Source organism: Neomonachus schauinslandi, chromosome 6 (assembly GCF_002201575.2).
Source record: "Neomonachus schauinslandi chromosome 6, ASM220157v2, whole genome shotgun sequence".
NCBI lineage: Eukaryota > Metazoa > Chordata > Mammalia > Carnivora > Phocidae > Neomonachus > Neomonachus schauinslandi.
In genome coordinates, this window is record NC_058408.1 from 59,010,879 (window position 1) to 59,038,208 (window position 27,330).

The following is a 27,330-nucleotide window of genomic DNA, read 5'->3' on the forward strand; positions in this document are numbered from 1 at the left end:
ACCTTTGGGAAACAATTTGACAATATACACCAAGATTCTTATAAATATTCTTTTTTTTTTTTTTTTTTTTTAAAGATTTTATTTATTTATTTGCCAGAGAGACACAGCGAGAGAGGGAACACAAGCAGGGGGAGTGGGAGAGCGAGAAGCAGGCTTCCCGCCGAGCAGGGAGCCCGATGCGGGGCTCGATCCCAGGACGCTGGGATCATGACCTGAGCCGAAGGCAGACGCCTAACGACTGAGCCACCCAGGCGCCCCTCTTATAAATATTCTTATAATTTAAACCAATAATTCTATTTGTGGGACTCCATCCTAAAGTAATAATCCAAAATGAAGAAAAGCTTTATGCATAAAGTTTATTACAGTATTGCTTTTAATAGAGAAAAAAAAATGGAACCAATCAGGCTAACAGTTAGGAAACAAGTTATTGTGTACATTTTATCTGTGGGGTATTTAAAAAGCTGTCATTAAAATGACTATAAAGACACTATAATACCAGAGGAAAATATTTATATTATCATATCAAGCTTTAAAAAACCCACCAAGATGCACAACTGAAGATAGAGCATGATTACAAATTATGGGGAGTGTGGCAGGCGGGGGAGAAAGTTAAAAATTTGTCCGGAGGTGGTGGTAAAACACTTTTTCTTTCTTTCTTTCTTTAATCCTTCTGTGTATTTTCCTTATTTTTCACAATTACTTCATTCACTCAGCAAATATTTACTGAGAGCCCAGTATGGGCCAAGCATTGCTCTAGGAACTGGGGGGGGAAACAGTGACTAAAACACACAACCCGTTTCCATAGAACTTACATTTTAGCTGGAGGAGGCAGAAAATTAACGAGACGAATCTATTAAGGGGCATAGTACATGATTAGTGCTTGGCGAAAATTAAGGCAAGGAAAGAGAACCAAACTGATACAGTATTTACTTCTTGGTCTGCGGGGGAAGATACTCATCTAGGTGAAAGGCCGGATTTGGAATTTGCCCAGCAGGTAACAGACTGAAAGAGCTGGGAAGCACCCGCCCTGCAGGCGTCGCTGCAGGCCAGTTTGGCCTCGGGTTTAAGTTGGGCGCGGGAGGGCCCTACGAAACGAATCACGTGACTCGAAGGGGCGGGAGGAGGACGACTGAGAAAACAGCGAATTTGCCTCCTCACTTTCTCTTCAGGAAGGCGGGCGGAGCCGAAAACCAAATAAACGTCTTCTGAGCGACTGGGGGCGGGACAGACCGGAGCCGACCGAGCCTCCAGCGCCGACTCTCGCCGAATTGGTTTTTCGGTTGTTGGTCACTGTGGCAGAGCCGTCTGCGGTCGGGCTGAGACGTGGGGAGCAATGGCGACCTTTGTGAGCGAGCTGGAGGCGGCCAAGAAGAACCTGAGCGAGGCCCTGGGGGACAACGTGAAACAGTAAGAGCTGTTCTGGCGCAGCCTCCAGGTCTCCGCGCCGGTGCTCCCCTGGCTTCGGGCTGTCGACCCGCCCTGGAGACACCCCTCGCCGCCCCGAGGCCTGTGGTGCCTCGCGTCGCGGGCGGCGGGGCCTCCGGGTTTCTCGGGCCAGAGCCGGGCGTGCAACCCGTATTCGCCCAGCTGGAGGGGCCGGGCCTCCCTGGCTCCCTCGGGGCTCGGGCGGGCGCCTTCGCCCGGGACTCTCTGCCCGGGGTGGGGCGGGAGAGGCGCATTCCACGCCCAAGGGCCTACTGAACGGTTGCGGGCCCCTGCGCTGAGTTCGTGACGCGTGAGGCCTGCCCCGGGCCGAGTGACCGGGAGCCCGACGCGCCCCGGCTGGAGCGGGCACCGCGCGGGGCGGCCCGCCCCTGGAGGGCTTCTTGGAGGCGGAAGCTTATTGAGGTCGGGGGATGTGTAGACCCTGCGTTGTAGAGCACTGACAGCAATTTCGGAAGGCGGACAGACCCTCCGGTAACATGCCGAGCACCACTGCGGTTACAGTGATGATCTCAGTAGCGGACGTTATTTGAACACCTTTTAAGCGCTCTAAATGTCCTGTCTCATCTAAGCCTCACAACAGAGATGTGAGGTAGGTACAGTTGTTGCTCCCGTTTGATGGATGTGAAGACTGAGATCCAGAGAGGTTATGGAACTCTTCCAAGAGTCGCTAGGCCTCTCGTGCCTGATTCCTGGCACTGAAACCTTACAAGGGGTTCCAAAGGAACCTGCACCCAGCCAGACCTGGGCTAGAGCGGGGGACCGAGTACGCAGGCAGGGCACATGCTGAATGGCGGGATGTACGAACAATATTCAGCCAAGGCCGAAGCCAAATAATGTATTTCTGAAGTACAAGGACGAGTTTGGAAGTTTTCAGAACATGAATCGTTATTACAATTTTATTTTTTAAAAATATAGGAAGCAAATTTTAAATGTTTAAAATTGTAATGCCTGCGTTGTTGCTGCTAGGTGGCTTCTGTGATATTCCACACATTTGCATTACACAGTAGATGGTCACTCAAAAATGTTGCTGAAGGAGCAAGGCATTTGGGGGACACTTTCTTCTTCTCTTTTTTCTTTATATTCTTTGTTATAACTAGATTGAAGTTACTTGGATGTCATACATCATTTTGGAATTTTTCCTTTCTGTGAAGTTTTGAGGTGGTGGAGTTGACATTCTGCTTTTTATCCTGGCAAGATATGCAGAATTCCCATGTAAGACTTTTTGAAACACTCATGGCCTAAACAATAACTAGAAACAAAATATAATTTTTTTAAAGATTTATTTGTTTATTTGAGAGAGAGAGAGAGAGCACGAGCTGGAGGGGGGGAGAGAATGCTAAGCGGACTCCGTGCCTTAACACTGATCCCGATCCTGTCCTGGGGCTCAGTGTCACCCTGAGATCGTGATCTGAGCCGAAATCAAGAGTCTAACACTTAACCAACTATGCCACCCAGGCGCCCCAAACAAAATATAATTCTTAAAGATTATTTTAATATTATGAATGTTAAACTTCTACAGACACTAGCATTAAAATCCTAATCTATTATTTTGGCATCATTATTTAATTTTTCTGAACATTTATTGACTCCCAAAGATAAAGTATTCTACCTAAAATTACATTTTAATATTCATGTTTACTGTCAATTTCTTTGCTTAATTAATTGAAAATTAATTATTTTAATAGGTAAAATTAACAGTTTTCACAATTCATTAAATACTATACTTTGTTACTTTTGTAACACTGCTAAAATTTACATTTTTAAGCACAGTTGACTTTTTACTGTTATGTCTAGGATGCTTAAAGTATTTGAAAGTATTTCCATACTCTAATAAATTTGCAAGACCTGGCTGTGTGTGATTTACTGATTAGATGTGATGGTGACTTCTGTGATCCCACACATATCACACAGGGTTGCCAGAAATTTGAAGTTATATTTCCTATTTGGTCTTTAAAGGCCAATGCTGGTTATCAGATGTTGGTCAAATATAGGTGCTAAGGCTGAATTTGGTGCATCTGTATCGTGAATCTCCACTAACAATGCAATCAAAATATGCTTTGGTGCCAGGAATAGTTAATGGCACAGTGTTGTTCTGTATTTTTCCATTCTCTCACTGTCTTTTCCCCCTGCTCCTTAAAAAGTGTCTCTTGGTTGAACACTCTATAATATTGCTATACAGTATTTTCTCATATTTCTTCCATGAGTAGTTTGCTTTGGTTTATATAACTTGGCTATTCAAACATGGTCCTTGGTGGTAGGTAGAACAGAGTGAGTGTATAAGGAATCCAGAGAAGAGTTGTTTTCTATTTATCTAGTGGTCCAAGTGCCTTTACGTCAGGTTGCATGCCCACATCAGCTTCTAGAAGGACATGGCCTTTGCCAATTTACTCACTTTGTGTGGTACCCAGGAGAGTGTCCTGTTTAGAGAGGTGTTGGATTTTTTGGTGACTTGATCACGTTATTTAGTTTTCTCTAAGTATCTTCAGTGCTTCCTAGTCTGACCCACTTACATTTCTCTTCCATCATCCTCACCTTCATAGAGGTTGACTAATTTTTTCCCCAGCTGTTGAGGAAAACAGTTATTTGTTCATAGCTATACAGCAAGGTAACACAGAGACCGGGATTGGGGAGCAGGTCTTCCAAATCTTGGAAGGGATGCTCGCTATTTGGGCTAGAAAGTTTGCCATTGGAGAAGATAGGTAGTATCATGTTGGTAGAGCTTCCTGATAGAGCCTTGTTTTACTTACAAGTTCACACTCAAAATACAAATACATTTGCATCTTTCTTGTAAAATAGTGACACGGGGCTTTTAAGTAACGAAATTTGTCTCCTGTTACTATCTTTTGTTGGATAGAATGGGCTTGGAAAAGACTTGTTTTTTCTGTGGAGCTTTATTTCATTTCATAATTGTTCCTGTCTTTAAAAAAAAAAGCATTTAAGTGTCCATTGTTGGGAAGTTATTGACTAACGAGTGTAGGAGTATCAGGTGAAAAGTAGTGCCAAACTCTAAAACTAAACATATTTTGCTATTGAGTGAAATGGGTCTTGGGCAACTTTGACTCCCTTAAAGCTTATAGTTTTCTCCTGGAAAAAAAGAATGCATGTGAACCCAAAGCTTTGCATGAGGTTACATTCATACATGGCTGGTTAGATACAGAGACACATACTAAGATGACTTGAAGCTAATCTGTGTTCAGGAGAAGCCCTGCCATGGGTGTAATAAGGCAGTGAGAGCATTAAACCATCTTTTTTTTTTTCTTTTCTGTCAGGAACTCGAGCATCAGAAAGTAGCTAAGTGTGAATTGAAAGTGATTGTAAGACATGGACTGAGTAATTTTTAATTCTGTTTCATGAGCAGGGAGCAGCTTCCTTAAACACAGAACCAAAGGCTGTGGATGTGAAAAGTCGTATTTTACTCCTATTTCTAATATTAAGGTATAAAGGGTCAAATCTTTTTTTTTTTTTTCCTGCTAGTTAACTGGTACCTTTTATGATTAGTGGTTGGTTTTCACTTTAAAAACCACTAAGTTTCTCATATCCACAGGTATTTTCTTTGTGGTGAGGTGTTTTAGGTACTCAATACTTCAGCCAGTTAGATTAAAACTTGAGTTCATTTGAAAGGAAGGAGGTTACCAGGATCAGTATTAATGACCACTTCCAAACCCATAAAACACATACACCTTTTAAAATATAATTTTTTCTTATTGGGGGATGATTGACATATAACATTATATTAGTTTCAGGTGTATAACAAGTATTCTAAATATATTGCAAAATGATCATCACAGTAAGGAGTTAAAACCGTCATGATACATACTACGAAGTTTTTTTCTTATGAACTTTTAAGATCTCTCAGCAACTTCCAAATATACAATACAGTATTATTAACTATAGTTAATAATTAGAAAATTAGTGTATTTGAAATTAATATTTAAAAGTTAATACTTTTAATAATAATACTTTTAAAATATAAATCTTAAATGTAGGATTCTGGAGGGTAGGTCTTTTAGAAAGTTAACAGAGAGGAAGGAAAGGTACAGCTGTGGCTTTTGACTGATTGATTCATGAGCCCAATTATGGGCCTACCTGTCAGTCCCTTTTGGGAAAAACTTTTCTTCCTTCTCCTTCTGTTGGTATTCTGATTCCTAGGCGTATTGGTTTTCAAGGCTGCCATAACAAAATACCACAGATGGGGTGGCTTAAACAACAGAAATTTGTTTTCTCATCGTTCTGGAGGCTGAAGTCTGACATCAAGGTGTCATCAGGGTTGTTTTTTTCTGAGACCTCTCCCTTTAGCAGGTAGATGGCCACTGTCGTGTGTGTGTGTGTGTGTGTGTGTGTCCTAATCTCTGGCCACTATCTGGTGTGTGTGTGTGTGTATGTGTGTGTGTCCGTCCTAATCTCTTCTTACAAGGATACCCATCACATGGGCCTAGGGCCCATCCTGAAGACGCCATCTTAATTTAATTACCTCTTTAAAGGCTTTGTCTCCAAATACAGTCACTTCCTGGGTGCTGGGGGGACTAGGGCTTCAACATATGAATTTGGGGGGAGGAGCACAACTCAGCTCATTATTCAGTAGGGAATGCAAAATTTCCTTCCCTGGGTTTTGGAGCAGGTAAAGTGAATTTGGGAAGGAAGCAGACCCCTTGGTTCTTAATACTGCCTCTGCCTTTGCAGATACTGGGCTAACTTAAAGTTGTGGTTCAAGCAGAAGATCAGCAAAGAAGAGTTTGACCTTGAAGCTCATAGACTTCTCACACAGGATAATGGTAAAATAATTATCTGGGGAGTTATTTTACTGTTCTGAAGTTTTCCCAGATTTGAATAAATGGCAAATAAGTAATTGCAATACATTTTGTAGTCTTCTCACTTAAAAAAATAAAATTGGGTTTTTAGTGGTGTGTAAGATTATTTTAATAATATGGATATTTAAAGTGTAAAGAATGGCAGGATAGGGGATAATCCAAAGTCAAATAATGGTTTCCTTATGTTTTAAATATTTTGTATTTGATTTGTGACAATCTTCCCTTTTTCAGTCCATTCTCACAACGATTTCCTCCTGGCTATTCTTACGCGTTGTCAGATTTTGGTGTCTACACCAGGTAAGGGAGTGGAAATATTTCCAGGGATGTCAGTTAGCAAAGCCATGGAGCACTGGGCTTTAGCTTCCTTTAACAGACACATCTGTTGTTTGCAAATGAAATGGTCTTTGAACTGCTCAGAAGAAAACATTTATTATGTAGGTACAGATTGTTTTATAGAACCTTTGTGCAGGTGATTTCCCTGAGCTTATATTGACTTTTGGTCTTTACTGTCCACTCAGCTTGATTTTCAGTTACTTAAATGAAAGACGAGTGAGGAAGAGGGTGGGCGGTCAGGATGGAGAAGCTGAGGGCAGCCAGTGTTAGGAGAGAGTTTCCACAATAGAGGGAAGGTGACGTAGGATTCGGTGGAGGGGCAACCACATGGTGAAAACCTGGACTTTCACTTGTATTCTCAAGTAAGGTAGTAGCACCTGGAAGGTTAGAGCTGCAGCTTGTGGGGGAGGTAGGTAGAAGCTAATTCTGCCACTTCACCCTGGATAGGTATAGAGAGAAACAGTGACTGTTTTGCCCCTAATTTTTTGGAGCTTAAGTGGTGCAAGTCACTTCTTTCAACCATCTTATTTTAATCAAGTAGTCAAAAATAAAGAATTAAATACATTAAAAATTTGCCTTACAATTAAACTTGTCCTGAGCTCTTGTTAAAAACTTGGATTTATAGGTACCTCCTGCTGTAGATTAAGTTGAATATTTTTGTTTTTAAAGGACTCATGGTGATTGTGACGGTCATCTTTATGTAGAAGTGACTACTAGTACTTTCTGTTGTTTCTCTCTGCTAAGCTCTACTGTGTGATAAAGAATATAGACACAATCTCCTCAAGTCCAAGTCCTGCACACTCCAAGAAGTTGTCGTTGGTGTAGAGTGGTGAACAGTGAGCATTTGTTTATGGAGAGTGGGGTTAGTAGGGGCTGCTTCCCTTAGCCCACACTGCCCCTTGCTGTACATTGTTACATGTGTCAGATTTCTGATGTTGTGTTTTCTTTAGATAGAGGTGGACTTCAGCTAGTGAGATCAGAAAGATGGTCCACTCCTTTGTGTAAAATGTAATTTGATCAGGAAAGCCAACATTGTGAGAACTAGACCTTGCTTTTTACGTAGGTATATTCTAAAGGGGCATATGTGCAAAAGGTGAGTGGTATGATTGGGAGTAAAAACCCTGGTTGATAGGAGTCAAGAGACTTAGGTTCAAGTTTAGGTTTTGCCGCTAGCTTAGGTGGTATAGTTAATTATTGGGTGTTCTTAGCTTTCACATTTATAAAATACAGTAACATTTGCCGTATAGATAGATATAAAAAAGCGGACGAAAGAACATGTGAAAAAGTGCCCTTGAAATTAAAAAGTGCCGAACAAATATGAAGTGGTGTTAGTAAATGTTAAGTGGCTGATTCTAACTAAATAAAGCCTTTGATATTCAGGAATGTTTGTTAGTGGTGATTTTAAAATAAATGATGAAACGTTTGGAATTTGAGAGGTTATTTCTCTGTCCGACACCCAGAATATATTTCCTCAAAATGAAATTAATAGTTGCTGGCGACAAAGAGATGATTTCTATTAAAAGTGAAATAGAGAAATAGTTCTTTGTATGTATAATACTTAGGGATGGGTTTTCTGTTGTTCTAAGCTAGGCAGGAAGGATGATTTTAATAATACTGATCGAGTGACCGCAGTGCAACAGACACTGTGCGCTCTTTTTAAACTTCGCAACAACTCTTTAGGGTAAGGGTTAGCCTCTTTTTTTATGGACTAGGAAACAAACTTCAGAGAAGACAAAAAGAAATGAAAGCAAAACTTAACTGACACCTTATCCAGCCAGTAAGTGGAAGTGTTGGATTCCCACTGAAATCTGCCTGCCGCTGGAAAACTGTCCTTGTTGTCAGTCAGTCAGTCCTTCCTCACTGTGCTCTGCCTCCTCGTTTGGAATGTGAACACCTAACAGCCAGGCCATCCAGCACAAGTCGGTTTCTCTGGGAACCTTCTGTGATTGGCTGTCCTCATCAGTGAGACATTTGACGAGGTGGGGAGGAGGAACTTGACTTCCCAAGCACTTCTCCCCCCGCCCCTTCTAACTCCTTTCTAGTTTACATGCAGTGTTACATTAGTGTCCGGTGTACAATATAGTGATTCAGCACTTCTGTACAGTACTCAAGTGCTCATCATGATAAGTGTCCAAACAGCCCTTTTTTTAACTGACAAACTTGGAGTATTTTTTTTAAAGCTTTAAAAACTCATTCTTCAAAAAACATCAAGATGGAAATAATGTCATTGCTTAGATGATGAGTGGTGTTTTTTTTTTTTTTTCTGTCTTATAAAAGTTTTGGGGGTAATTTTTTCAAGTGTACTGTAATGAGCTTGGATTACTTTGATTTTTTTTTTTCTTTAAACTATATATACATACACTTAGGGTTAGAAAGAAATGATACAGAAGGTCTGATAATGAAAAGTTTCTTCCCACTCCTAGACTTGTTCTCAAAGACAACTACTTTGTTTCTTGTTCTTCTGGTAGGACTTTGATAGCTCCTCACTGGAGCTTAAATCTCTTTCTGGATTTACTGATTTTAGACATCTGTCTTAATGCTTTGTGTTTGTGAGATTTCCTCAACTCTTTCAATCTTTCTGTCCAATGCATTCTTTTTTAATTAATATTTATTTATTTGAAGGAGAGAGAGAGTACAAGCAGGGGGAGCAGCAGAAGGAGAGGGAAAGGGAGAAGCAGACTCCCTGCTGAGCAGGGAGCCTGATGTGGGACTCAGTCCCAGGACCCTGGGATCATGACCTGAGCTGAAGGCAGACGCTTAACCGACTGAGCCACCGAGCCCCCCCCCACCCCCTGCCAATGCATTCTTTAATTCGGCAATTTTTATAATATCTTCTTTTTGTTTTATGGATATACATCTTTTCAAACTTCTCTGAAGGTACCAGTTAGAAATTATTTGAGGTCCTTTTTGTTGCCTGAATTCTTTAATCTGGGACCTCTATTTTCTGTTTGTTTAGCTTGGTCTTTCTGATCATGTTACAGATTATCGTCAAATGTCTGCTGATCATGTTTAAGAATGAAGCATACAGGGCGCCTGGGTGGCTCAGTCGTTAAGCGTCTGCCTTCAGCTCAAGTCATGATCCCAGGGTCCTGGGATCGAGTCCCACATCGGGCTCCCTGCTCGGCGGGAAGCCTGCTTCTCCCTCTCCCACTCCCCCTGCTTGTGTTCCTGCTCTCGCTGTCTCTCTCTGTCAAATAAATAAAATCTTAAAAAAAAAAAAAAAAAAAGAATGAAGCATACAATGCCTGGGGATTTTGTTTTAGAGTGAGCTGACGGGAGGCCAGCTAAACTGGTGTCTCTCAAATGCCAGCACGCAGAGAGTTGTGCTCTAGGGTGCCAACATCCCTACCAACTACCTTAGTAAATCCCAGAAATTTTGTTCAGTTTAATTAGAGGAGAGTCTTCATTCTCTTAACCCCTCTCCCCCTTCCCCCTGCTGTTATAAATACTGCACTATGTATGGACGTGAGCAGGGCTAGCTTTGGGGCCTATGAACTGCCCATGAACTCAGAAGGACCCCATACTTGGCTTAGTGCTCTACTGTGGTTGTTTTAAAATTGTAAATATTTGAACAAAGGACCCTGCATTTTTATTTTGTACTGAGCCCACTGCTAGTGGTGAGGGAAGGGGTTTGTGTAGATGATTTTTAGTATAGCCCTTCCATTAATCTTGTTTTTAGCTTTACTGATCCCTCCCTGGTTTCCACTGTACTTACCTTCTCCAAATCCAGATTTTTTGTGGATTTCTGCTACATAGGTTGACTGGTTTCTGCATTTCCCAACCTTACCTAGCCTGGGTTCTGCTGGGTTACGGCTTCCATGTGTCTGCTTGTAATTCAGCACCTTTTTAGCTCATTGTTGAAATTTGTTGAGATCTCATCTTGTTTCACTCATCTTCCTTTTTGTCACCATTGTGGATATGTGCTGTTTACTTTCCACTATTATCATTTTTAGTGGGGTCTTGGAAGAGAGAGGAGATAAATTCATGTGCTCTGTTTGCCATTTTGAACTAGAAAATTCTGTCCTACTTTTTTGATACTACTGCTACTCATAAGCAAACAAAGCACCCAATAAACATTAATTAAAATATGGAAAACAAATTTGTCTTTATAAAGGAATAATTTTGGTAACAGCTGAAAAAAATGTGATTTGAGAGGATTCATACTTTTGTTTAGAAAGTAGAAAGAGAAGATCTGAATTTAAGCATTTATTATTTATTTTCATTACTTGAGCATTCCATACTTTTTTAGCCCAAAATGAAAACAAACTTGGCAGTTGACAACTGTCATTATTTTCTCTTATGGTTATGATTTTTCTCTCTCACAGAGGGTGCTGGATCTTTGCCCTGGACGGGGGGTTCTGCAGCTAAACCTGGAAAACCAAAGGGGAAGAAAAAGCTTTCTTCTGTTCGTCAGAAATTTGATGTAGGTTGTTACTCAATAGATCTTGATAACAACTGATTTAAATGCTGGTGTGATGAAACTGGCTTTAGTTTTTAAATAAATCTTAAAATACTGGTAGTAGAGTTGAAAAAAAGGGCATGATTCAAGGAGGAAAAATGTTACTGTATTTGAAGTTGATAAGAGTTTCAAAGACTGTGAGTCCCAAGTGTCTGAATTTTTATAATTCTAGTTTGTTATTACATAAATATTAATATGTTTTCATTAGTACCTAATGATTTTTTAGTGATTCAGAAAGTATGCCTGTGTTCTTTCTCCTCTTAAATATTTTTCTGGAATGAATAATGTTTCTTACATTGAAGACTTCTGTTCCGTGGCTCCGGCATGCCTGGAGGCCTCCGGTAGGATCCTGGTGATGCCCAGCTAGGCCCTGAGCCTTTGGGGATCAGCAGAGAAGTCATGAAGGCGTTTGGCTATAAAATTTGTAAACATTTTAGAATAACTTGCTTTTTTGTTTGTATTTGGGGAAGGAAGTTTCTCAAAAGTATTCCTTTTATAGATTTGACTGGGTGTTGATAGGTTTATTGATTAACATCAACAAACATTTGTTTCTACCTTTGCTCTGTGCTTTCTATCAATCATATTCAATCTGGAGGGCATCAGTATCTCCAGAGAGGCATACCTTGGTTTAAAAAGGGATGTTTGCTATAAAATACAGTTTTATACTTGGAAAATGGAAAAACAGCCAGTGTTTCTTTTGTAATACAAACTTCAAACAGGGACAGGTCATGTTCGCTACCAACAGCACATCTCCCACTGATGAAGGAGAATACAGATGGGCTATCTGAGTCTACCCGAGGAAGGCAGAAGCTTTATGGGTGGGAAAAGATTGAGAAACACTGGTTTATTTTATTTTTTTTAAGATTGATTTATTTATTTTAGAGAGAGAGAGTGTGCACACTCGCGCTCCTGCAAGCAGGGGGAGGGGCAGAGGGAGAGAGAATCTCAAGCGAATTCCCTGCTGAGCGCAGAGCCCTACTTGGGGCTCAATCTCATGACTCTGAGATCATGACCTGAACCGAAATCAGGAGTCAGACAGGCACTTAACCAACTGAGCCACCCGGGCGCCCTGAGAAAAAACTATTTTAAATAATGAGAATGACTGTGTCTTAATGAGATTGTGTGTTGAGGATTTTAAGTAGAAGATGATATAAAGTAGTTACAGAGTCTGGTGTTCTCTTGGAATACCTGTTATTAGATCTGTCATGTTGGTTGGCTAGGCTTTTTAGAGCATAATTGGAGTATTACTATATATTTGTACTTTCAGAACTTACTTACGAGTATACTTAAAATGCTCTGACTTGTTTGAAAATAGTTTTATATCTTCTCCTTTCCCCTAATTGTAATTTTTAGCACAGAGCCATATATTCTGTGATTACCAAGGTATTAATTGAATAGAATAAACTGTGCATATACTACCATTATTCCCCTTAATTCATGTCTTCATTATTACTCTGTAATGGGTGTGAATCTGTGATTATTTGTGCATGAGTTACTTTTTTTTTTAACCCCTGTGGTATGGCTTTGGTGGCATTAATTTGTGGGATCTCAAGTCCAATAAATTGGTTACTTTTGTTTGTCTTACTACTTGCCACTGTGATGAATAATTTTGAAAAGTTTTCTTACCCATAGCATAGATTCCAGCCTCAAAATCCCCTCTCAGGAGCCCAGCAGTTTGTGGCAAAGGATCCCCAAGATGATGATGACTTGAAACTTTGTTCCCACACAATGATGCTTCCCACTCGGGGTCAGCTTGAAGGGAGGATGATAGTGACTGCTTATGAGCACGGGTTGGACAACGTCACCGAGGAGGCGGTCTCAGCGGTTGTCTATGCGGTGGAGGTTGGTTTGCTGGTGGCAGAAACAATCTTACAGGTTGGATGTAACGAGCTTGTGTGTGTTGTTGAAAGTTGGGACTGCAAGAAAAGAACCAAAATGTCGCCATCTCAGAATTGTCATCCTGAAATTATTTTCTTTTGAGGAGAGAAACACCTCATGGTCCAGGCAGTTGCCTTCAGTGAACAGACTAAGCTCTTCAGAGAGGTTAATTATGGCATAACACTTCTGCTTAACTTGGTGTTTAATTTAACAGGGGAACAGTTTTTAAGGGGGAAAAAAAAAAGATTGAGAATCCTAAAGATTAAAATCACTGATGTTTGCTGTGGCACGGCATTTAAAGAGCATTAGATTTCGTGCCTAAACAGTGGGATTCTTGCCTCAGCACACTGTTTGATCCATTCACTTTATTCATTTAGTTATTTGACAGAATATATTGGGTTCTATAGTGTACAGGTATGCCAGGCGATACTGGGTAATTCCCAATACTTGGGGCCTCCAATTCCTCACATGTACCTCGAAAATCATAATAGCTATAGATCATGAAGTTGTAAACATTGGATGAATTTTGTGTGTGGAAATGACAGAGTATATCATTAAGTCCTCATCATATGAGATGATCTTACTGGTATAGTTGAAAACTCCCCTGTTACTAATAGTGGACTGGGACCAGCTCTGTCTCTTTATTTTCACAGACATTTTCCATTCCTCTCTTATGTACTTGGCTCTCATAAGAGATATTAAATACCTAATTTTTTGCTTATTTCCTGTATATCTGCTCTATATGTGGCTTTTGAGAGAGCCAACGTTCTTTTGATGCAAGGATTTTAGTAGATTGGGCATTATAACCAATAAATCTTAGATCTTGAAACTTTTTTCCTATTTTAAACCAGATTTCAAGGTAGTTTGCCTCCTTTTAAAAATTTCATGTATTTATTTTTGTACTTCTATTTAAAGCTATCTGAAAATTCTGTTTTGAGAGAGGAGCCAATTTAGAGATATAAATAACTTTTTAAATAAATTTCATGTAGAGCAAGCCCATATTAACTAGAACTAAAGAAAAATAGCACACCTCCCTCTTTCCTATACCCTCCTACTCTGGTGTGGCTCTGTGGCTCTTTGGTAAACCTTCAGTTGGTTCCATCATATGCTAGCCCGTCGCATATCTCCATCCACTAAATGCTAGTAAACATTTTTTGGTCAATGGAAGTTTTATGATTTGCTTTTAAACAGGAGTTCATGCTATTTTTCTTTTCTTTCTTGTTTTTACAGAATCACCTTAAAGATATATTGACATCAGTTGTGTCAAGAAGGAAAGCTTATCGGTTACGTGATGGTCATTTTAAATATGCCTTTGGTAGTAATGTAACCCCACAGCCATACCTGAAGAATAGTGTAGTAGCTTACAACAACTTAATAGAAAGGTATATGAAGTTTCTTGTGATTTCGCAACCATTCTTTCTAGTTGCTACACTATTACGTGTTAGACCCCTGTTAAATAATTGGTTATTATGTTTCTGTAAAGTCTAAAGTACCTTTGAGAGCAGTGCAGTTTTATTTTCTTAAGTTGCATCCTTGCATAACTAGTGAATTATTTGGTGCTGTTTATCCGAAGTGACATTGCAGAGGCTGCCACATGTGGTTTAATGTGAGTGCCCCCCATTTTCTGAGGTGGAATGGAATGGTTCTCTGAGGCGGTGCGTTTTGATGGCTCCTAAGGGGCAGCACCTGCCTGGTGGTAGAAGTGGGCCAGCCCTCAGTGAGAAGCATGGCCTGTGATTGTTGGGTCAACGTTGGGTATCTTGACGGCGGGAGGAGGGATGGGAGGTGTTTCTCTACGTCCTTATGTGGCTTCTGTAGCTGTAGCTCAAGAGAGTGGCCTGTGCTGAGTGTCATCAGATTGCTCTTGGCAGACCCGGTCTCGGCCCCAGGCTCTGGGATTCCTCTGTCCACCTTCCACGGAGGGCTCCCAGGACTTGTAATGTCCTAGGTCATCACTTTATGAGATGACCTGGATTACCTTTCTTCTCATCCATGTGTTGTCTCTTTTCACCCCTCCGCCTTCCTTTCTTCCTTCCCTGCAAATAATTTAGTCCAAATTTTAAGGCTTTGGGAAAGAAAAAGCAATGATGTAATTTTTCTTGTGGTAACTGAAGTGACTGAATTTCTTTGAGTGCCAGTTATCTGGTTGGTTAGGGAGATGACAGGGAGGTACAAGTTCAGAGAGAAAAGTGTAACTGGGAAGGGTGGTGGGAGTGATGAGGGTGCAGAACTAACAGGAAAGGAAGGTAGGAGATGTGGTAGGAAAGCGTGAAGGCTGGGAAAGCCGAGAAGAGAGTTGGACATAGCAAAGGTGTTGACGGCACGCGGAGGGGTTGTACCAGGGCCTCCTTCATGGCCAAAGACCTTTCCGTGGCTCACAAGGCCCAGTTTGAAGAGCACCATCTTAAATTAGGTTCACTACTTATATTTAGGTTACCAAATGTGAAGATTTCCATTCTCAGTCTCATTCAGGCCTATCTGTGTAGGGGTATTTGTTCTCTTTTGTCATTCTTTTTTAGAAAAAATAAAACCAAAAAAAGCAGGCGGGGGGGCGCTCCTTTTAGTGGCTGAATGCTGGGAGCAATGTCTCTGACCCTGCCTGGCCTCCAGAGCTGCCCTCTCTCCCCCACTGGCCAGTCCCGGGAGGGCTTCTGCCTCGCTGGCGGCTGCTTGTTTCCCCAACAGGGCTGCCTTTGTCTGATGCCCATACCCACGCTCATACCCCGCCTGGGCTTTTGTCTGAGGTATCTCCTCACTGTTGTTTTACCTCCTGGAAGTTCTTCAGAATTGTATAGGTCATCTCCTACAGTGTTAGGACTTAAAAATTATGCCTGACTTCCCTGCTGATACTATATCTGGGTCCTGTTTTGGGAAATTGGCAAGATTTGGATTTTCTCCATCCTCCATTTTTGCCTGTTGCTTATTCTGTGCTCTATCTTCTTTCCTTGCATGTTATTTTTCAATCCTGTTGTCTCCAGTTACATTTTATCTTCCTCTCCCAAGTCAGTTTTTCAATTTCGTTTTCCTTTAATTCAGGTCTATTTTTTTTTTCCCCCAGACTAGAAGCACTTTAAGGGCAGGAGACCATTTTGGCTCAGTATCCTGAGCTTAGTAAATATTTTTAACATTGTAGAGAGAGGAGTGTAAGTGTAGTTGCTGTACATTTCATTTCCGGCCTGACAGATGGGCTGCCTTTGAAAATTAAAATTACAGGCTACTCATGTATATACTAGCTAAAAAATAATTGGGTTTGTAGTTGGGTTTCTCTTTCATTTTAAGATATTTTTAATAAGATGTATTAAAGCCCATTTCTATTCTAGTTGCTCAGTTGTCTCCTTCCTAGTTCCTGGCTTTGTTTTCAGTCCTCCAGCCTTCTCTGCTCCGTGTGCTGGTCTGAACCCAGCTTCTCACCCGCCCCCAGACGACGCGGAGCAGCAAGCTGCACTCCTGCTGGCCTGCTCGGGGGACACTCTCCCCGCATCGGTGCCTCCAGTCAACATGTACGACCTGTTCGAAGCTTTGCAGGTAACTCTCCGCCCCTTAAGGCTGACCTAGATTTATGGGTAGGTGCAGAGTTTCTTTGAGTTTACAAAGATATTCAGTAGCTTTTCCTCTTCCTGGTTTTGGTTTTCAGTTTTTAGTTTGTCATTAAAACGATTAATACTACCCTCATTTTTCAAATCCAGGGCCCAGGCCTCCTTCCTAACTTACCTGTCCCAGCCCCCATGTCCCCCGTGAAAGAAAGAAAAGGAAAAACATCCTTTTGTTCCCTTACTCCTATTTCAGAAGCTTGTTCTTTCTTTGTTTTCTTGTTATCTAGTTGGAGCTTCATTAGGCTCTGGCTCATAGTTGATAGGTTTGTGCATCTTTTGTGTGAGTGTTTTGTTGATATAACCCTTCTTAATTTTGTATGTTGGAAAAATAAATATACTGACATGTAATTGGACACATGCGAATATTCTAATCACAGGTACACAGGGAAGTCATTCCTACACATACTGTATATGCTCTCAACATTGAAAGGATCATCATGAAACTGTGGCATCCCAATCATGAAGAACTGCAGCAAGACAAAGTCCACCGCCAGCGCCTGGCGGCCAAGGAAGGCCTGTTGCTCTGCTGAATTAGGGTGATTTGAGGGTACGGGACCCTCAGCAAATTCATTGGTTATTGAGAATTGAATGTTTTTTGGGCCCGCATTTCAAGACTGAAGTGTATAGTGTAAATATAAATTTTCCTATGGAAATGTGACACTGAGTACATTTTGTGTTGCTACTGTGAAGCCATTAATAGAAATCTGACTTTGATAATGACCCATATCTCTGTATGTATATATGTGTTCCCAGTTACGGGAGTAAGCACTGATAAAATTCTGTGCCCGGAATGGAGATGTTTGTAGGCATCTGAGGCTTAGTATCCTGTGGTCTGCATGTGAGGTAGATGACCTCCTAGAACAAAGAAGCTGTTATAACTTAGTCTCCATGATCAGCAGGACATCTGTGTGTTCAGTGACAGCATATTTTCTGTATCCAGCAAGCCTAAAATTTCTGCCTTTCTTCTAAATAACTGTGCTCTTGCATTTTGGTTAAAATAATCCACACAGTGTTAAAAATCATATACCTCCTTTAGTGACCAGTTTAATTTTTAACAGATAGAGGTATCTCCCCCAAAGTTCATTACAACTCCATAGAAAATAGGACCTAGAAATGCTGTGCTGTTAGACAAAATAAAGTCCTTTCTTTGCATTAAAAACCAAAATAAAAACCCTGGAATGTAATTAATTAACCTTACAAAGTTTTTTTCTCATAACTTAAGTTTCTTTTATAGTTAATATGCCCAAAGACTTTGATTGGCAAGTTCATCTGTTGATTATTCCTACAGAACATGTTTTAAAAAGCCCATGTAGACATACTGGATTTATACTTAGAAATTCCCCAATTCCTATGTAATATCTGTTTCTCTCCTTTATCAAATGATAAAGTGAAAATAATTTACATTTGGCAGTGTTACTAATAACAAAGTTTGTTTTTTTAGAGGTGATGCTTTTTACTCAAAAGATAGTATTGGTTATATTAGAATGTACAGATGGGTTGTGTAGGTCTAAGTGGTTTATGTATATATATGTATACATGGCTCAGTATTTGGATCTGTGTATTTGATTTTGTACTTTAAATGTGACAAATAAACCTTTTGGGAGAAAACTTTCCTTTTGTGTATTTATTAAAGTAAACATATAAGGAATACTGCCTCCTACAGAAGTTTGAAAAGCCCTGCTCTATGAGATCTTAGCAGACTTTTCAGAGGAATGTGCTAGATGAGAAAGATTAAAGAACGGGTTCCAACTTAGGTATGTCATTTCTTCCTTTTGTGATGTGTAGACTAAAGAGAAAAATTGAACACCTTAGTTTCAGTTCTTGGCACAAGTCTGAAAAGTCCTTCAGAGTTTTAGATCATTTTTCAGATTTAGAAGAATTTGGACTGATACCTAGCTGAATGTAGTGGTTTTGTTTTGGGCTATTTGTACATCTGGGGACTTAATGCTAAGTGTGTGTGAGATTTCATGGGTTCTTCCATGGAGAACAGCCGGGAGCCTCAGCCATGTCCTGCTGCCTCTTGCAGTGATAGCTTCCGGGGAAGTCCAGACCCTTGCTGCTCTCTAGCACGTGGCCTACATCTGTACAGTCACCTACTCTGGTGGGACCACAGGATACCAGAGGACTCCCTTTGCCTCATGTTTTGGGCCTTCATGGAAATCTGCTTTCCATGCCGGTTTTCCTCAAGAATCATTTTGTAAAGTGGAAAGATGGGGTTGAAGGTAGAGGGATACTTAGGATTTTTCAAGAGAGCCCCTGAAAGATTTGAACACCTCTGTTCCACCAGAGGTTGGCTCCAACTCTGTTGCCAACTGTGAGATCCTGAGTGAAGTCGTGACTGCTTATTACCAAGCATTTAGAAAAATAACTCTCCTCATGAGGAAAAAGCTGTTAGAAACCAGGTAATTTCAGACTCAGAAGACAGCGGATTTTTCCTGCAGGAGTGTCAGTAATTGTCTTTTAGCTCCAGGTGTTATCACTATGTAAAACCAGGTTTGATAAGGCCCACCTTACTTTATACCAGGCACCCAGAGTGCTGGCTCAGCACACATTCTCATCGCTTTGACCGCCCCCTGCTGTGATCAACCAAGCAGCCCGTCCTCAGACACCACCACCCCCACCATCGCCTGAAGCCATCAGGACTCCACGATTAACTTTTTTTTTTTAAGATTTATTTGACAGAGAGAGAGGGAACACAAGCATGGCGGAGCTGGAGAGGGAAAAGCAGGCTCCCCGCTGAGCAGGGAGCCCGATGCGGGGCTCGATCCCAGGACCCCAAGATCATGACCTGAGCCGGAGGCAGACGCTTAACCGACAGCCACCCAGGTGCCCCGCCACAATTAACTTCTAAAGGATTACTCTGACCATTAGATAAATGCCTGTGTTCTATCATATTTTTGGCTCTTGCTAAAAGGCCTCCAGGATGTAGAATAAGGGTAAGGAAGCTTGGTTTTAGGGGTCAGACTTAATGTGCTGTGGCCAACAAATTGGTTCAGCACTTGATTCTGATGGCTTAAAAAAAGGAAAAATGTCTGGATTATTCTTGGATAGTAGACTACTTACTTAATTGAATCTATGGGCACAGTAAATTGTCAGGACTAATTTGACTAAAAGCACACCATGAAAGGGCATGTAGGTTCTTCATGCTTTCATTTTTAAAGAAATTTATGAAAACAGGATACTAAGTTTTCTTCTCTGTTCATCAACTTGCTAGCATGCCTTCACTCATTTAAGAGATTAATATCCCTTTATGGATTTCCTTCATGTGATTTGGTAACGTACCATCCCTGAGAGCATCTGAAACATGACTGAGGGAGGAAAAAAGCTACTCATGGGGCACCTCGGTGGCTCAGTGGTTAAGTGTCTGCCTTTGGCTCAGGTCTTGATCTCAGTCCTGGGATTGAGCCCTGTGTCAGGCTCCCAGCTCAGCAGGGAGTCTGTTTCTCCCTCTCCTTCTCCCTTTGCTTGTGCTCTCTCTCTCTCAAATAAATAAAATTGTTAAAAGAAAGAAAAAAGCTATGCATGCCAGGCCTCCCCCCAGCCCCTCACCCTGGACTTTTAATTCAGTTTAAAACCACGTATGTAATTTTTCTTTCCTTTGTCTTCAGACACCAACATTTATATTGCCATCCCATGAACACTTTTTTGATTCAAGGATATTACATACAGACACACACACCCCCCCCCCCAACGTGAATGGAGAATAAAGCGTAAATCATAGTTTGAGGTGTGACCTTTCACAATGCTAGCAGGTAAATAATAAAACCACCATAGCCTATTGTCTTTATTATCAAAGTTTATTGTTGGGGTCAATTTCTATCTACTAGGGAGTACAACTATGTCTCAATATGTGCTATAGTAACTCTAGGGTAATAGCCATTCTGCAAAATAGTTGTACTGGGACTCTGTTAAGCATAGCTCATAATTAAGTCAGTGGAAGAATGAGCCCAGAAAAACCCTGACAGTACAGCCATTACTCTAGGAAAGTTCCAGTGCTATTGCAACCTGTAAGGCATCATCTATCAGCTGATGATGAGACTCAAGAAGATGTTGCTGGAATGAAATAGGAGTTGAACCCATTTTCTACTCTTCTCTGTAAGCAAACTATGGCTCCAATGCAGGAACCCAAAATTAGGTCTTATAAAATCATTTAAGCTCCCAAAACAAGTAAAACAGGACATGAAGAGGAAGGGCCAGGAACCAGGACAGTGGAGGACAAATTAAATCCAAGTGGAGGGGATAGAAACTACTGGAATGAAAGGTAGCTGGATTTGGATGCCATTTGAGATAACAAAGAGTTAGTACAGGTGAAAGCAAATGGGGAAACAATTCAAATACCGAAAAGTTATTCAGATACCAGAAACTAAGTGCAATATCCCCCCCTGCTTGGAGGAAAACTGGTTTTAAGGTGAATCACTAATAGGAAAATGAGTACCTGAGTAGAAATAGGTGTTTCAAGAGGCCAAGAACAGTATAATATATAAATGAGCTGAGTCTACAGGGAGGAAAAGTGGTTACGGTAGCCTGTTACTCAGATCTGACATTGGAATGACATTTTTAGCAATGGCCTTGTCTATAAGGTCCTGGCATATTTTTTTGTAGTACAGATAGCTTGGAAGGAATGTTTTCATAACAACTTATGTGGGAATGCAAATTACTATAATGTAAAAATTCAAAGACCTTCCGTCTATTCCTGCAGGGTAGAAGGAGATTAGAAGTCTTGAAACGGCTGTGGCTAAAGGCCCATGTCCTCTCATACCCTTGTGATAAAAATACTAAAGAAATCAACAAAACAAGTATCAGATGAGTCAATGAGCCTTGTACCATGTAGACAGCAGATAATTCATGGTGACTTGTGCAGGCAGCCTGAGAAAAAGCTCGTGTACTAAATGCTGCCCTGTCATTAAGTATAATGACAAATAGGGCCCTTAAAGAAGGCCCTGAAAAATTCTAGCTGCCAACCAGATTGGGAAGATAAATAAAACAGCAGTTTATTTTAACCTGTATCTTACTGTAACCTAGTCTGTAGAAAAGCCATCTGCCGGCACCAGGCCAGTCTATCTGAATCTTGTTATCATTAGTATCTCATTTTTCCAAAAGAGGAAATACGTAAGTAGCAGGTACACATAAATGACTCATTTCCACACAGCCTTCTCTGCAGTCCTATCCTGTGTGGGCATAGGTTCTACTCTTGGAAGCATTTTTAAAGGCAAAAGAAAACATTTACTTGAGGTTTGCTCCACAGAAAGGACACCAGTGGAGTTGGGCCCATCTGAGTCTCTTGTTGGTGTTGAACAAACGGTCTCTTCTCCAGGAAATACCTTTGTTCATTCATATTTACATGGATTAATCTCCAAAACAAAAAATGGGGCAGAATCAGTTTCTTCCCTAATCATGTCTCTGCTGAAATCAAGGGTCCCAGACACCTTTTCTGACACTTTGTGGATGTGGGGCGGGGTTGGGCTATGTTGCAGGATGGGGTACACAGGCGGCTGTCCAGACGTGGGCTTGTTCCGAGCCCTGTGGCCTTTTGCGGCTCCCTGTGCATCCACACTTTGAGGAATCTTCTTGAGGGTTTTCCTCCCCACCTGTTTCAAAAACAGAGAGAACCTAAGTGTGAATTAACCCTTGGATTTTAGAAATCATACACATTTTAACAAAATTATTCCATTAGTCAGATTTCCAAATAGATGAGGAGAGGCAGTTTTATGCCCATCTGTCCCCTCCTAGGTCTCCTGTTTACTGAGCATCCCTAACTACTTCTATCACTTCTTCCATTCACAAAAGGGCAGCTATTGTATAGGGAACTGGTGGTCATGATGAGCAAAAGGTCACGGTTGATAGACGTAAATGCTCACCTTCACAGCTGCAGCCTAGCCCTTGTCTTTTTTTCCCCTTTCCTCTCCTGGTAGCAAAGAGCTTAGAAAATAAAAAATGTATGGGGGGGGGGGAAAGGTAAAATGAGAAAAGAATGAAAAACTCACTATAATCCAAAGTTTGCTTTCCAATGGAGTCAGTATAATGGTTAGCAGAAAAGGGAGGCTGAGTTTGTGGAGGGACAGGGTAGGGGACATGAGGGGCAGGGAAGCAGTTTCGGTGATTTGAATGTAACAGTAAGAACTCCTCCTTGGCGCCACTGTTACCCAGGGGTCTCAGAATTACACTGGAGTCCAGCAGTACGAGTCCACTTTGACTTGGGGGCAGGGAAAGAGACAGAAGTCACTCCTGCACTTACACAGCGAGGAGAGGGATGAAAGACTTCAGTTAGCATTTCCTTTGGAGAAAAAAAGCAAGTAGGATGGAACCATGGAGTTATGCTACAAAAGGAAGAAGAGATGTCAAGATAGTTTTAGGTCCTCTGTAAAGGAAGGAATGACCTTTCACATTAAACACTGTGTCTCTGGGAAACAAATTGACAATTAGGGAAAGGAGAGCGAGAGGGTAAGATGAACTGTTTGCTCCCCCACTGTACCTGGTTGGCTGTTCTCCCATCTCAAGGTGTGTATGTGTGTGTGTGGGGGGGGGGGGGGGGAGGGGGGGGGGGGAGTAGGCTCGCCTCCACTGGTGTTGCTGGTTAGTCCCCACTCCCCGCTTCCTCTTGAAGCTGCTCCCCTTCTATAGTCAACTCCGAAAATTCCAGGCCTATTGTCCTAGTCCTCACTGTAGTCCTAGATATGTGCCCTGTTTTCTTTTTTTGGTGCATTCAATTTAGAAATCCCTTCAGACCTCAGTGGACTACAAGAAATTATTGCAATTGCTCACTCCACCCATGTGAAGGTCATTATGAGATGAAGAGGATGTTCTAAAGCACTTCTGAATTCCTAGGGAAAAGCCAGCCTAAGCTGCAGTTCTCATGTCCTAGCGGGCTTCTGCGACCGCTCAAGGACTGAGCTGAGGCACGTAGCACACGGTGCTCTCGAGACATCACTGCGTTCTCCCTACAGGCCAGTGAAAGGGAGCACCGTGCACCTGGCCCTAAATGTTCAACATGATTTGTAAGGGAAAGAAGAAAGTTGGCTTTCGGGCAAAACTTTGTTTAACTGAGCAATGTCAGGCCCAAATAATTTGAGCATGACGGCTCTCAGATTAAATGTTCCGGTAGCTCACTCTTTGTTCGTTTTATGTACTATACAAGCACTCCCGGGGCCAGGCCTCAGAGCAAAACCCCCACAAGCAAGCCAAGCGACACCAGACTGACATCCAGGAGCAGCCGAGGGCCTGTTACCTGTGGTACTGTACCATAGGCTTGAGAGTTCTTGGAACCGAAGGAAAGGATGGTAAGAGGGCGGGTGTTTGTGGAACACAAACAGGGCTGTCAGTGAAGGCGCCAAGCGTGCACCTGGGCCTGCCTGGTTACCTTAGTTCTCCCCCGGGTGTCAGTTGCCCTCCCGCGCAGTCTCAGTATCGCAATCTCTGGGGGCCTCCCCTCCCCCTGGAAGCTCGCTCTCAATCTCCCACAGGACATCATCTTCGTCTTCCAGATTGCTGGAGATGTGGCACTTCTTGAAGCCCTGCACGATGGACTCACTGGAGATGCTATTCCAGGCAACCATGACCCACTCCAGGAAGAGACCCAGGGGCGGCTTCTTGGCGTTGCCGGTGGGGCTGAGCGCCAGGTTGCCGGCCAGAAGCCAGTTGGAGTACTGGGCCCGCACGCTGTCGTTGAGTGGCTTGTAGACCACCACATCCAACACCTGCAGCTGCGAGGTCAGGCCCCCCGGGATGATGACCATGTCGGTGTTCATGCTCTCCATGGAGTTCTTCACCGAGTCAGTGGCGTGGCCGCGGAAGCCGTTCAGGATCAGCATCCCGCGCTGCTTGGGCGCCCCGCCCGTCCGCCGCCGCCACACCACTTCCAACCAGTCCTGCATCAAGTCCTCCGTCATCCATCCGTAGCGGTGGCAGCGGATCTCCATGCCGCTGGGGAACTTCCCGGGGGGGATGTACGTGCCCCTCAAAATGATGTACGGCGGCAGTTTCCTCCCGTCTGCCAGGACACCCAGCATCGCTGTAATTTTTAGCTTCTCCCTGCCCGGCGTCTTGACCAAGACTGGCTTCTCGCCCTGGTTGTCCACCGTCACCCGTGACGGCACCTCAAGGCAAATGGGCGTCTCGTCGGCATTGCCCATCTGGGCCACCTGGTAGTCGTGCGCCCTGCGCAGGGCCAGCACGCTGCGCTGGTACGTGACGAGCTTCTCGGTCAGGTCCTCGGGCAGCTGCTGGGGCACGGGCACTTTGTGCCTCAGCGACAAGTCGTACCTTCGCATCATCCTTCGACACCAGCCCAAGCTAGCCTTGAACCCTTTCTCCGGAATGTTCATTTCCTGGGCGATCTCGAGCGCTTTCAGCTGCATCGCCTCCCGGGTGATGGGGTCCCCTTTGGCCTGCATGTACCTGACATACTCGGCCACACGCTGGTCCACCAGGGCAAAGCGCCCGTTCTTGGGGCCGCGGAAGGCCCGCCGCATGGCGTGGGCGTTCTGGAGCTGTGGCTTCACTTTGCGCCAGTCTCGAACGTTCTTTTCCAGCACTCCAAACTGCTTGGCAGCCTGGCAGTTGTTGGTGCTCTCGGCATATTCCACCACCATTAACTTGAACCCCGCATCATAACTGCGCCGCATGCCCCTGCTGAACGGAAACTTCCCCGCAATCTCGTCCGCCGAGAGGTCATACCCCGGGAAGCCCATGGCCATGTAGAAGGGGTACCCCTCGCTCCACTCGGGCAGCTCTGTGAGGTCCCGGGGCAGGCGGAGGCCAAACCCGTCCAGGTGCTGGGGCTGAGCAAACTGCGGGGTGGCGTTCATCGGACCCACCCAATCTGGGGGCTTGACATCAGACTCTTCATTTTCTGGGAGACAAACAGGGAGGGGCAAAGAGGTCAGTACTTAAAATGACTTCTGGCCTATTCCCTGATTTGTTGGGTCGAAATGCTAAGAATATCTTAATCTGAGGGTCCACCCAAAGCCGTAACCTTAATAACAGAAAGCATTTCCTAAGAGTCCTTACTCCTGTGCCAATTCCTATGGATCACTGCGTCTAATTCCCATAACACCTATGTATCATTACTCCCGCTTTGCAGATAAAGCTGCAGAAGTGAAGTGAGGCATCAAGGTAGGTGAGCTAGAAAGTGCCAGAGCTGGGAACTGAACACAGGTACCTGACTCAGATCACACAATTGTTTTGTGGGCCACGTTTGGGTCAAAATATTTTTATGTGGGTGGAAAACCAAATATAACCCATACTACCATATAATAGTACAGAATTTAGATACACCATGGCCCGAATCACATTCCTTAAACCAAGAAAATCTACCGCAAAACCATACTTAGCACAGTTAAGCCTATAAGGCAGAACACTAGCTCCTTCACACCAATGTCAGAACTGGGTTTCACTGTACGTGTGTATTTAGAAGGTGGTCACAGAAACTGAATAGTACTTGGAGAAATTATCCTTTCTCACCAAAACTAAGATGCCATCAGTTGCAAGATACACTATTAAAAAAGAAAAAAAAAATGCCATTAATTCTAAGAGGTGTTCTTAACTTCAGAGATGTTAACAAGGTGGGGGGAAAATGTCTTAGAATCAATAAAATATGGCATTTTAAACTCTTAGCTCTAGAGAGAAGGTGAGTAAAACCACTGGCTCCTTGAAACCTGTATTTAGCCAACTGTTATCCTCCTAACTATGATGCTTGATAAAGGACCATGTGCTTCTCAGACATATCTGCTCACATATGTACTACATTTGTTCTTGCTTTTTCTATCCAAGATGAAATGGACAAGAAACCAGGGTAAATAACCCTGGCCACATTCTTCGTCACATTATTTTCCTTGGTTTTCAGAGGTACATGGCGCACTACGGAGGTGGCCTCCTTCACCCACTGGACCAAATGCCATACAAGCTTCAAAGTGCTTCATGCACATCTCAAGGTTGCACCTTGAGATGTATTACCCACAGCGGACAGAGGAAGAAAAGGGGGCTCAGAGAGGTGAATGAAGTGGCCTAAGGTCACGGAGCACTAGAAAGAAGATTCTGAAATTCCAAAGCCCATCATCTTTCTGCCTCATAACCCTGCCTTACTCTTAAATACCCCACACAATGTATATGGAAACTTAAAATCCAGCTTCCCCATGCTCCCCAGTGGATGGATGCTGGAGTGGTTTAATTGTACCTGCAAAGGTTCCTCCTTGGAGCTGCCATTCATCAGAATTCTGGGACTCCTCGTCCCCTTCCAACCGAGTGATCATGTCTGGCTTAGGGAATGGGAATTCTGTTTGTAGGAAATAGAACAGGTTACAGCTGTGTGTTACCGGCTTAGAGCACTGCCAAAATGAGTATTTTATAATACTTCAGGAATACCCTCCCGCACACAAGCTACTCTCAATGTGGAGATATGCAGAAGACGGGGGAAAGGGCTCAGAGATACTTAAAAGAAAAAATATGATAGGAAATAAGTCTGTCCAGCGGAATTTATGGACCTCTGCTAATGAGGGCTGGTACTAGCAACAACAACAACAAAAGAACTGCATGTAGTAGGGAAGTGGGTAGATGCAGTGACTACCTATTGAACATTCTGAATATTCATATGTGAGCAAACTAGGAAATGCCTCCAAACGGTTACATTCTAATTACGTGGCTTATCAATGCTGGGAGGGAAGAAAGGATTCTTTCGGGTTATGTTCCCAAGTGTCTGAGGCTTGACAGGGTAATAATGAGGCCTGCCTTCCCTCCTAAGGAACATATGAAACATAGGCCCAGACCTGTGTGGACATTTCTCAGGTTATGTCTTTTTTTTTTTTTTTTTTTTTTTTTA

At 42.7% G+C, this 27,330-nt stretch overlaps 2 protein-coding genes across 3 annotated transcripts in view; one reads left to right on the forward strand and one right to left on the reverse strand.

Moving 5' to 3' along the window:
- The first annotated feature begins 1,114 nt into the window (after positions 1 to 1,114).
- TADA1 (transcriptional adaptor 1) lies at positions 1,115 to 18,119 on the forward strand. 2 transcript variants are annotated; one of them, XM_021682831.1, is made up of 8 exons: positions 1,115 to 1,407; positions 6,127 to 6,218; positions 6,486 to 6,551; positions 10,913 to 11,010; positions 12,679 to 12,888; positions 14,155 to 14,306; positions 16,287 to 16,449; positions 16,895 to 18,119. In XM_021682831.1, the coding sequence occupies exons 1-8, from the start codon at positions 1,334 to 1,336 to the stop codon at positions 17,045 to 17,047; spliced, it is 1,008 nt and encodes a 335-aa protein (XP_021538506.1). In that variant the 5' UTR covers positions 1,115 to 1,333; the 3' UTR covers positions 17,048 to 18,119. The 2 variants fall into 2 exon arrangements, with proteins under 2 accessions (XP_021538506.1, XP_021538507.1); XM_021682832.2 differs by having other exon boundaries at positions 1,238 to 1,407; positions 16,268 to 16,449; positions 16,895 to 17,040.
- Positions 18,120 to 20,303: 2,184 nt separating this feature from the next.
- The window catches only part of POGK (pogo transposable element derived with KRAB domain), a 13,640-nt gene continuing 6,613 nt past the window's right edge, over positions 20,304 to 27,330 (reverse strand). Inside the window, exons 3-5 of the mRNA XM_044916415.1 lie at positions 26,689 to 26,787; positions 23,875 to 25,365; positions 20,304 to 22,105 (exon numbers count right to left, since the gene is read on the reverse strand). Of these exons, the coding sequence (XP_044772350.1) occupies positions 23,894 to 25,365; positions 26,689 to 26,787 (1,571 nt within the window). The 3' untranslated portion in view covers positions 20,304 to 22,105; positions 23,875 to 23,893. The remainder of the gene's footprint in view (positions 22,106 to 23,874; positions 25,366 to 26,688; positions 26,788 to 27,330) is intronic.

Coding starts and splice junctions, on each gene's coding strand:
- TADA1 (XM_021682831.1), top strand. CDS start 1,334: ATGGCGACCTTTGTGAGCGAGCTGGAGGCGGCCAAGAAGAACCTGAGC. Junction 12,889..14,154: donor CGGTTGTCTATGCGGTGGAG/GTTGGTTTGCTG, acceptor TTGTTTTTACAG/AATCACCTTAAAGATATATT. Junction 16,450..16,894: donor ACCTGTTCGAAGCTTTGCAG/GTAACTCTCCGC, acceptor TTCTAATCACAG/GTACACAGGGAAGTCATTCC.